The following is a 12,131-nucleotide window of genomic DNA, read 5'->3' as shown; positions in this document are numbered from 1 at the left end:
TATCTCATAAATTAAGCATGTGTTATGATTAAAAATGGTGTTAATTATTAGAGGTTGTCAATATATACAACATATCAAAAAATAAATTTTTTGTCATTTTTTGACCATGTAATGGAAATTGTACCATGCAACTTATGACATGCGACCTCATATAATTATTTCAAAGTTAGTTTTGTTGGCACAAAACGAAACCTTACGATGTTATGACGACATGTTCAGAGGGGGACTTATTTCTTTTGAGGTGTTTATATGGGCAATTCCACGGTAACTCGTGCTACACTTTTGGGTGTCCTTTTACATAATTTGTGCTCCAGCTTTTAAAATTATTTGATTGGAATCTTTATTTTTTGTATTTTAATACCCAACATTCAAGGCTAGATCCTCATAGTATTGCTAATTCAGGATATCAACTTTTGTAACGTATGGGACAGCTGTAAAATCGGTAACTCGTACTACGAGCTGTGACATGCTTAAAAATCACTCATTTTTATTTTGATGGTGTTCTAAAACAAAAAACACTAAAGTCTTATTTATTATATGATAAGCAATTGCTATGATAAGGTTTGTTTTGGTATACATTAGAAAGTTGTGCCCCTCATAGTTTTACATTGACTGGCAAAAACATGGTAACTCGTGCTACGGTAACTCGTGCTACAGTTTGTCCGGTCATATATAAAATGGTATTGTTCATCTAAATGTCGAATTTTTTGATAACAATTCCTCAACAACTGGTGTAATGATCAAATAACTCAATCTATGTACAAATAACCCCCCAAATAACCCATCTATGTACAAATAACACTATTCAGTGTATGTATCAGCATTCAGCATACAATGTACAATGTACCACACACATTACATACATACATCGCGACATACATCCCAGCATTGCATTGCTTCATCCTGTTTGGCTATTTCATCATACTACATGTAGGGCTAAAATTTAAACAGTTAACTTGAACAGTCAAGTACAATTGATAAAACTTTTATTTCCAGGTTATTGGACCCTAAATTCGTTCACAAAACTTGTAATGTTCATAGTTATTTACAATGATCGGCTAGAGTTTTTTTTAAATTGCTTTCTGAGGTATAGAATGTTTGGTCATCTTTTGGTTGAGACAATTTCCTGTGATTTCTTGCTAATTTGCTTGGTGCATTACTGAAATACAATTTGCCTGATTTCAATCACTTCACCTTGAAAATGAGCCTCATTACACTCAACAACCAATTTCCTACACAAATCTCAGTATCAACAATGTCACTGTGGCTGTTAATCTCAGGATTTCCAATACCTGTATTAATTGATTGGTTCTTAGGCTAGAGATCCTGGGGGGGGACTAAAATTTTGGTTGCATCATTTTGACCAGACCTGTATTAATTAGTGGGATATTATAAACTACATGTATACATGTAGCATGTTTTTTAGAGAGACTGTACAAAGTAAAGTCTCAAAAAGGATTTTATTGGTGTGTGCAAAATTTGGTATTTACACTATTTTTGCACATGATCGGGTGGAAACTGGCTCCTTGAACCTTTCTCTATCTTTGCCTTCCATATTTTTACTTTCATTTTCCTGTTAGCAGGTTAGGAGGGCACTTTTCTCTTTAATTTTTGGCCCCACATATATGTGTGCTTGCCTGGTTGTTTGTTTCTTTCTTTCTTTGTTTTGCTATCCGGGGGGAAGTAAATTCACTAATCCGCTGTGCAGCTCCAACACAATACATGTAACTACAAACTTGGTACCGGTATGGTGAAAGGATAATGGTGGCTTGATGTGCTGTGTAGATTTTTGTTATGTTATTTGCATACATGTATTTATGAATATTAATGAGCTTATTTGCTAATTTTGCCTACATTTTCATTAATCCACTCTGCAGCTTAAACTCAATAACCAATCAACTTCAAACTTGGTTTGGTTGGATATGGTGGCCTGATGTGCTGTATAATTTTGTGTCATTATTTGCATATTTATGAATATTAATGAGCTTATTTGCATATTCCATATTATTTTTATTTACAAACCTTTGTTAATGTTATTTACACACTTGTGTGTGGGGGGTGGGGGGTGTGTGTGTGGGCACCTTAATTACGAACTGCATTTAATTCGAGTTTGTCATGGGGCAGTCTGCCCCTTTACTCCCCCCCCCCCCCCATTGGCTACACTGCTGCTAGAAAGCTGTTACCATGGTCACATATAAATGCATATTCATGTAGTTGGGAGATCCTCTATTGCTGCCAAGTGGTAATTGCATTACCTTTGCTGGTACAGGGGGAAGTGGGCTATGGTAACTCGTGCTACATCGGTAACTCGTGCTACTGGTAACTCGTGCTACAGTTTTTAATGGGTCATTATTATGTGATGGATAGTGTTTTGTATATTAATTTCCTATTTTTACTCAAGGCACTATTAGTAGAAGGAAAATAATAAGTGGCATCAATTAAATTGCCAACATTTTGTAAATATATAAAAAAATGCATCTTTCGGTAACTCGTGCTACACCATATTTAGTGCTATGAAAATACAATGAAAGGAAAAAATTAGCGGGGGACTATTCAAAATGTGATGGATATTTCTTGAAGACCATATTTCATAGATATAAAATGTATCAAATTAAAAAGAAAAGTGCCCCTGTGTAATAAAATAGGCCCATTTGGAAAATATCTAAGTTGAACAGGATTTTTCGACTAAAAATACACTCTCCGAAATTTTTCTTTTTTTTTAAACAAAATGTTAGAAAAATGCTGAAAAAAGTTTAGAACTTGAACATTACATCTGTTTGGAATAATATGAAAGTTAAAAAAAATACATAGAGGCAATTTTATTTTTTGGAGTCATGTCCACTTTTGCTTGGAATTGCCCATATACACATATGTCTGAAAGTGTGGACTAGTGACAAAATATTCTAATGAATACAAAACACACAGTGACTTTCACCTGCATTTTATTCCAGGTATTTGTGTGACTCCCTCAAAAAAATGTATTAAATTCTGATAGTGATATATGGTCATTTTCACGGTAAAGGGTGTAACTTTGGATTTTTAACATTTTGATCCGTAGTTTTCTAATAAAGCCACAGAATTCCGTGCTTTTTGGCCACATAAGTCATCTAGTTAGCAGCTACCTTGGGTAGCATAATCATCTTCGGGAGTTACTATGCTCAGTTTTAGCAGGCTTAAATGTACCTAATATTGCCATTTTGAAAAACTGTAAAAACAGTAACATTTTGTAAAACCCTGTGTTTTCTTCAGTTAGTTCATGGATAATTTTTCTTATCCTGAAAGTACGGTCATATGTTCAGTAAACACTGCCACATTAGATTTAATTGTGAACAGCCCTGTATTTTTGAGAACCGGACTTCGATATTTGTCGCTTCGAGGTTTCATTTTCCGTTAACAATTGTTAACAAACTTTGTGGGTATAGCTTTGGTTCATAATTCTTGGTTATTTCTTCACTTCTTCTTGATTCATAACAGTTGATATCTTAACTTGAAATGGGTAACAAAAATTAGTTGATTTGCAAGCTTTTAAAATTTTTATAAAATCTTGACTTCAAAGAGCCGATTTTCCGTTAACTTTTTGAAGCCTCCAAACAAACTGTTCAGCAAGCTTGGGCAAATATAAATAAAAGAGCTCATCCAATCTATTTATCAAAATGTAGCAAAGTAGATCCTCAAGTCACTTGTTTTTAAATCATGGAGATATATATCACCGTTTGAAAATGGGACCCAATACATCCTTTCAGTTAACAATTGTTCACGGAAAATGAAGCCTCCGAAACGACAGTAAACTTAATTATCATCTATGCATATCTAAATTGGTATGTTCCATATTGATATCTGCATTGTAATTGTTGCATGATATGTGCAGAATGTCATAAATTTAAAAAAAATTGATATTATGGTTAATGCTTGAAAAATATACTGATATCCAAGAAAGCCCGCTTCGAGGCTTCACATGCAAATAACACCATACTTAACAAATGGGTGAAAAAATTATCATGTTATAAATCTGCAATATCTGCCGCATCGAATCATTGATTTAATACACACAAGAAAATATCAGCTTAGATGATCCCAACAGTGTTGTTTTCAAAAAAACTACTTCTGCCATGTTTAACCATTGTAAACATGAAGCCTCCAAACAAAAAAAATGACTTGCTGTGATAATTTAATTTTTGTCACAACTGAAATTCAATACTTAGAAGCAAAGCATGAAAATTGGTAATTGTGATATTTTTTACCTATTTTTTCATGTCAACTTGTAGTAGTTAGCCAAATATTTTACTTTTATGATCACCTGTGTTGTTAACTGAAGCCTCCAAACACAAATCGCTTGAATTGCCAATTCTAAAAAATAGCTCCAATTTCTGTGAAACTTGGCTGGGAGGTTCCTTTCATCAAGTAGTATTTGTACATGAAGTTAGACATTTAAATTATTTTAGGAACCCAATTAAAACTTAAAAAATATGTTTAAGGTTGGGAAATTTCCATTGCAAATGACCCTTGATGTTAAAAATTTTCAAAATTGCAATTACAAACATAGCAAAACATGGTATAAAATTTAACTTATATCTGTTGACTTACTTTGGAATGGGATTTCACATGTATTCCAGCTTTCATGTCATAATTTTCTGAGCTTATGTAAAATACATTTTTTCTTAGATTTTAACCAAAATGTTATGGAAATGTCAAATATTTTATCAGAAATCAAAAGGTTTAAGCCTTGAAACACTATTTTACTGGAATTTAAGTTGCTTCTATGCATGATTACAGTAAACAGAAACATATTTAAGTGGTTTGAAATTTTGACCCTAAAAATCAAAAGTTACACCCTTTACCGTGAAAATGACCATATACATTTTTTAAATTATACAGTGCTCAAGATTGAATGTTGGTTCATTCAGAACGGTATGATATTGTTATCGTTTAAAATACATGTCCACTGTGACATCAATTTTGTATTGACCGCTTTATTACAAAAAAATGAGTTTTTAATTTCTAAAACTGAATATAACGCTCAAGGTTATTTCAAATTTAGAACAATCTTGAAACAAATGTTTTTCTCTAAGGCCATCTTAATTAAATCATGTGTCTCAAAGCTTGTGAGAAATTGAAAACCTAATGCGGAATGCGGTGTTTCTTACAGTATTTTTTTTTTATGTGTCAGTACAGGATTTCGGACAAGCATTTTGTGCAAAAATCCAATGTTGTAAATGTGGGAATAGCAGACAAAAAAGTCACTGAGCTACAAACTAAATTACTTGTTTATTACTTGTGTCCAAAGTTTACGAAAAAATCGAAAACTTGAAATCAAATACGAATTTTGAGTTTTATTTTCACCTTTTTGTTAAAAATAAAGAGATAAAAAATGAATTTCTTGATTTCCAAAGAGGACTACACACGATTGCGATTTAGGGAAGAAATCAAAACTCGATCGTTGGTTGTTCACCGTTCAGTCCGGTGCTATTATTCTAAACAATGCTAACCGGACGGAACCGGCGGTCGAGTTTTGATTTCATCCCTTACTAACGCGCACGGCAGCTTTGAGACACAGGATTTATTTAAGATGGCCTATGTATGTAATATCTCACACAACAAGGGATCCAGTTTTCCCAAATCTCTCTTAACATTTTCCAACACTTTGAATTGACTTTTTGTCTAGAAAACTGAAATTTGAGAAATGTCATTTTTTACAGTGTCAACATACTGTAATAGTAATTGTGTACATACAGTGGTGGCCTCAGAATTTCTTTTTTTGGGGGGCAAAGTGAGTTTGGGGGAATAAACAACTTTTGTGCAAAATTACTGCAGAAAGAGGTTTTTTTTTCAAATTTGAGTTTTTACTTAGCCTGGAGGAGGACAAGAGTTCTGACTGCCCCATGCCCATGAAAAAAACCAGGCATTTTAATACATGTACAGCCTGTAAACCGCTGTCCAATTCATAAACTTCTACATATTCCAATGCGTGTAATGTTCAGTTTTATTTTGACATACGGTAATAAAATTAATGTGCACAATTAATTTTTGTCACTTGTGAAAGCGGCAGTGAGTGGAAACAAGTGTAAATAATATCCAGTATTACATTGATTACTAGTGAATCAATCTCTGCCACATCACTGCTAATTAAAACATGGTGAGTTGAGCGTTTAACACTAAGGGACGCACCATTAGACTTCAAGGGTGGGGTTAGAAAGTTTTAAAAAAAAAAAAACTTCCCCCAAAAAAAAACTTTCCCTACCAACACTAAAAAAACAACAAAAAAAACCTTTCCTCACCCAACTGTATAAATGCATATTAAAAATAAAAATTTTTAAAAAAACTTGTCGCCTTTGGCGGCGAAAAAAAAAAATCTTGCCCCAACCCCAACTTCCTCCACCCCCCTTGAAGTCTAATGGTGCGTCCCTAAGTGTGGGTCTGGCTTCTCACTGGGTGATGTGGTATTATTTACTGAATGCTCTCATACATTGTCTCCATATAGCAGGGATGAAAACAAGCACTTCAGGACATAATTTCTTGAAACTGCTTTAATATTTCCTGAAAATGTGTATTTCCCTGTACTTTGTACAAGGAAGATTCCAAGCAAAATTTCCAGAAATCAGGAAATTACTGAAGATTTACATCCCTGATAATCACAGAAGCCACAAAAAACATGAAAGTGGAAACTTCCACGCTAAATTTATTTTCGCTTTTTTTGCGAAAATAACAATGTTGTGTATAGGTCAGTGTAAGGAAACTTAGAATCATGAATTTAAAAACAAGGAAAACAGTTCAAAATTGGCAAAGCACAAAAAATTAATCGAACAAAAATTTCTACTTTTACAGTACCAGTACATAAAACCAGCAGAGAACAATTCTCTCAAACACTGAGTGCAATTTGTGATATAACCCAGCAAACACAATAAAAAAGGTCATGAAAACAATAAAACAATGCAAAATTGAACAGCCATAAATAATTGAACATGTTCTTACTTGGCACTGTGGTCATGTGGGCTAGCTTTCTTATCAACTCCTAGATGCCATGTACATTTAGACGGAACATCAGGTGCGATCCATGCATGGTCCCCTGTATGGTTCATGGTATGGGTGGCTTTAGACATGATTGGTTGGATTCAGGTCTTCTATGGTCTTGCCTCCGTTCAACAGAGACACAGGCTTTGATGAGCTTCCACTTCTTTACGACTCGTAGTTTGATTTGGTATGAATAAGGAGCAAATCTGAAAGAAAAACAAAGACAAGGTGATTAAAAATATCATTCTGGGGATTACAATTTATACATACCGTATTGTTTGTAATAAATGCTCCCCTTCTAATAAACGCCCCCTTCAATTTGTCTGTGAAAAAGTGACAAAAATGCAAACATTTCCATGCCATTTTGTGTGAGTAAGCTTAGAAGTTGCATCAGTCATGTCGATCTTGTCAGTGACGGTCGCTAAATTGCATAGACAAAACCTATTACGACTCACACTTCCATCCATTCCATTACCTAATTATGGTAAAATTACCAGATTCTTGCTTGATGATGCACTTACGGGTGTAATTTTGGTGTATTTACCACGAAAATGATATTAATTGCCATGGGCGTCGCCATAATACTATATTTCCTTTCTACAGGAGCGCCATCGGGAAATCTAACCAGATTTGTTTTTTTCACTGTCAGACAATTCACCTTCAATAAACGCCCCTTTTGGAAAAATGCAACGCACCCAGGGCATTTATTACTAACATTACGGTATTCACTTTTTAGACCCGATTTGTTTTTTTCACTGTCAGACAATCCACCTTCAATAAACGCCCCTTTTGGAAAAATGCAATGCACCCAGGGCATTTATTACTAACATTACGGTATTCACTTTTTAGAATGCAAGTTATGAAAACATGTTTTTTAAACATAATTATTGATTTATATCCACTGGTTTTACTCAAAACAAAACAGCATTTACTGTAAAATCAAATAAAATGTGTCTGTTCCAGCCCCATGATATTCAGATTTTATTTTACATTTCAGTGTGCAGTGATGTCGTCATACACACAAAGATTTTGAATAGCTATGACATATGTGATGCGATCAAGCAAAATGAGTCTGATGTCGATCATAATCAAAATTCAGTTTTCAATCTCATTATATGAGCCATTCTCAGAGCTATATTTTGCTGAAAACCCCATCATAATTAGACTTATGGTTCCAGAGATATGGCCATTTTAGTGTTGCTCAGAACAATAAAATACAATACTATTATTGATTATATCTCAAAATCAATATTCCCGACATCCGACTCATTTTGCTTGATCGCATCACATATCACTGTACGAGTGTACCCGCACTAGAGCGTGAAGCTATCCCATCGGCATGTTCGGCACTGGCGCAAGACTTAAATTATCACATGGTGGGAAACGGTACATTTTATTTGATGTCGAGGTGGTAAATATCATCCTGTTTTCGGTAAAACCAGTGTGTATATATATGGGTTCAATAATTTTGTTTATAACAGATTAAAGCATATGTTTTCATCAGTAATATTCTCCTTTAATATCACACAAAAAGACTATTTTTAGCATATAAGTAGAAATTTTTGCAAGGAAATTTTCACAAAATTGTTATTTTTTATGACGACTATTTACAAGCATGACATTTTCACGAATCCATGTCACTTTGAATTTTCACAAAATGTCTATATCACTGAATGTCTAGTTATTATGTTTATAAATGAATGAAAGCTTTAATTTATGTCCATGATTTCACTGTCAGCATGTGCATATTGACACATGCTGTGTGTACAGTGTCAACCAAATGGTAATGGAATTTTCCACTACAATTTATTTTTTAAGTCGTCACATATATGATGTAGTATGTGGTAACATATCCTGTTATCTGTTCTAGGCAAATGAAAAACATTCATATGACATGATCATTGATAAGGGGTGGTGCAATAATTATGTTTACCCACAGGGTGGTGAATTATAGGTGGGGGGGGGGGGAAAGATTTTTTGGCAGGCCAAAAGTGGGGGAGCCAATTAGCATTTTTTGGTACATGTAGGTCGAAAGGGGGGAAAGCAATTTTTGGCACAAATATTTTGGGCACCGTTTCTATATTACGTCCGCCCTAAAATTAAAAAAGTGTAGGAAAACATTAGGAACACGTTCAATATGCAAAATTTCCTGCTCACTGCGCTCGCGTTATAAAGACATTTAAGGTTTTAAATTCGGCTAAATTGAAAGGAAAATACATCAAACTACTGCTGCGACCTGACTTTTGTAAATTAGCCCAATTTTAGACAAGAAGCGGAACATTTTTTTGTGCAGCAAGTAGCCCAATTGTGCGTCTAAGGCGTGGCGTTGGCATCATTGAAAATTAGCATAAAGTCACCAAGGCAGTATGGAAATAGTCCATTGCAACATTCAATAATAAACAAAAGACACATGTGAAGGATATACTGATTTTTGAAGACCAAAAAAAGGAGCCAACTTTGTGCTCATTTTGTGATAACTGGTCATAGTGAGTTACGGCTTTCTGGTTCTGAACCCTCGATATGTTTAAGGGGGTACTACACCCCTGCCCAAATTTGTGCCTATTTTTGCATTTTTCTTAAAAATTATAGCGCATTGGGGACAAGTAAGATATGTATATTATAGGGGCAAGGACTACAACTACTGCACTGTAAATTTTATTTCAGCAGACAACAGTTGTGGGGTTACAGTCAAAAATGAGGGAAAACCAATATTTGATCAATAAATCAATAACTACTTGCTTTGAGTTGCTGAATTTTCAGTACAGTAGTTGTAGTACTTGCCCCTATAATATACATATCTTACTTGTCACCAATGCGCTATAATGTTTGAGAAAAATGCAAAAATAGGCATAAAATTGGCTAGGGGTGTAGTACCCCCTTAATCTAATGTATAGATGATTCCAAGGTAAAAGTTTTGTGTCATGTCAAAGGAGAAGGAGAATGGCCACTTTTTGAGCACACTCTACATAAGGCTACATTGAGTAGGCCTACCGCTAGGCTACGTATATATACAGTCCCTCATTTCAAATATTTAGTTTTGGTTTCTCTTTTGTTCAGAAACCAAAAATCAAGGGATTAAAAAGTAGAGCTGATCTGGTCTGCATTCATAACACTATTATGCTGGGAGGACACAGTATAGGGTATATAACCAGAAGTATACAATAGCCTATTGTGCTAACATAATTATTATCATGATTGATATCGAAATCTATCCCATGGATATTACAGTTGATGCTCTCTGTCGAAGGTAGGTGGCATATTACACTCACGAGTTCTAGGCCTAGAAATCATATATGGTCATTTTCACAGTAAAGGGTGTAACTTTTGATTTTTAGGGTCAAAATTTCAAACCACTTAAATATGTTTCTGTTTACTGTAATCATGCATAGAAGCAACTTAAATTCCAGTAAAATAATGTTTCAAGGCTTAAACCTTTTGATTTCTGATAAAAATTTGACATTTCCATAACATTTTGGTTAAAATCTAAGAAAAAATGTATTTTACATAAGCTCAGAAAATTATGACATGAAAGCTGGAATACATGTGAAATCCCATTCCAAAGTAAGTCAACAGATATAAGTTAAATTTTATACCATGTTTTGCTATGTTTGTAATTGCAATTTTAAAAATTTTTAACATCAAGGGTCATAAGTCACGTGAGAGTATCATGGAGTAACACACACATTTTTGGTCTCTCTTCAAAAGTTCAATAATTTTATGGTTTATCATCTTCCTCTTGGATATATTTTATATTGTGCAGTTGTACTTGACTTCAGGATCATTTTGATGTACTTTTTGTACTTTGTAATCACCTAGTTTGGATATATGGATGGATTTTTGTTTAAATATTTGACCTTCATCTGACAGTATTCATCTGATATGTACTACCCCACTCTACACTGTACTGTTGAGAAACTTGTATTTTGTCCTTCAATTATTTTCTACATTAACTACCAGTGTGCACCTTACATTTTGTCCACACTAACTTGGATTTGAATCTGATGAACTTTGTGTACCCCCGGTACACTTGGAACTGAGGAACTTTGTTTAACTGGTTTATTTTGCTAAATATCACCTGCATAATACTGCCAGTGCCATCATGAATCTAACCAATTTAACTAAGAGTACTGTAAAGAAACTTTTAACTTCTTTTCAAGATAGTATGTCATATCTGTCATTCCCTGGGTTTACATCAGAAGAAATCTTTGACAATTCAACATGGAAAGTAGTTCCCAAATCGCTATCAACAACTATTGCGGTAAACCCCATCTTCTATGATAAACTTGTTGCTGAATTAGTACAAAGGTATGGAGAACCTGAAAAGAAAGGGACTCGTCATGGAGATATCTTCAGGTGTTCAGTACATGATGATGATGATGACTCAATTAAGACAGTAACTGTCACATGCTACTCTTCTACAACAAGACTCTCCATTCAGGGAACTTTACATTATCTGTGGGTGGATACTGTATTGAATGACATACATGATATAATTATGCAAGATGGACCTAACACAGTGTCATTTGACCTAGATCTTGGGGCCAATGTCAATAGCAATGCCAGCGCTGATGATAACACTCTTAGTAGTGATGATGAAGTAGACTTTTCTTCACCAATAACTTCAACTCCAGTACTCAAAGAAGTGAAATCTACAAGTACTGGGGTTTTATCAGTATCCACAGCACTTGAAACTACTAGCACTAAATCAAGCAAGGATGAAATAATCAGTGATCTTAGGCAGCAAGTAAACAAACTTACAGATGAAAACAAACTACTAAAAACTCAACTAAATGAACAATGTGACAGAAATGCCCTGCTACAAGCAACTGTTAACAGTATGATGGATTTGGAAAATATGAAATTCACTTCTGTAGCTAAATCAGCCAAGTCAGAATCTACCTTCCACCACCAGTCCCCCCACAATTCAAGTTCACAATCCATTCAGTGTCTTGGATGTGGAGGACATTTCTAACTCTGCAGCTGTCCCCAGTGCTCCAAATTTGACACCAGTAAGGACAAATGCTCAACCTGACCCTGAAGTTCCCAGGTCACCTAATTTGACACCAGTAAGGACAAATGCTAAACCTGACCCTGAAGTTCCCAGGTCACCCAGACAGCCAGCT

The 12,131-nt window shown here is 34.6% G+C and overlaps 1 protein-coding gene across 2 annotated transcripts in view; it reads right to left on the bottom strand.

The window, feature by feature from the left end:
• LOC140144253 (cystathionine beta-synthase-like protein) overlaps positions 1–12,131 on the bottom strand; it is a 75,245-nt gene that overhangs the window by 49,163 nt on the left and 13,951 nt on the right. For both annotated transcript variants that reach the window (XM_072166071.1, XM_072166072.1), the window contains exon 2: positions 6,970–7,214. In XM_072166071.1, coding sequence (XP_072022172.1) covers positions 6,970–7,097 — 128 coding nt within the window. In that variant the 5' untranslated portion in view covers positions 7,098–7,214. The remainder of the gene's footprint in view (positions 1–6,969; positions 7,215–12,131) is intronic.

The sequence above is a fragment of the Amphiura filiformis genome, unplaced genomic scaffold (genome assembly GCF_039555335.1).
Source record: "Amphiura filiformis unplaced genomic scaffold, Afil_fr2py scaffold_46, whole genome shotgun sequence".
Taxonomy (NCBI): domain Eukaryota; kingdom Metazoa; phylum Echinodermata; class Ophiuroidea; order Amphilepidida; family Amphiuridae; genus Amphiura; species Amphiura filiformis.
This window is presented reverse-complemented; position numbering and strand designations above follow the sequence as displayed.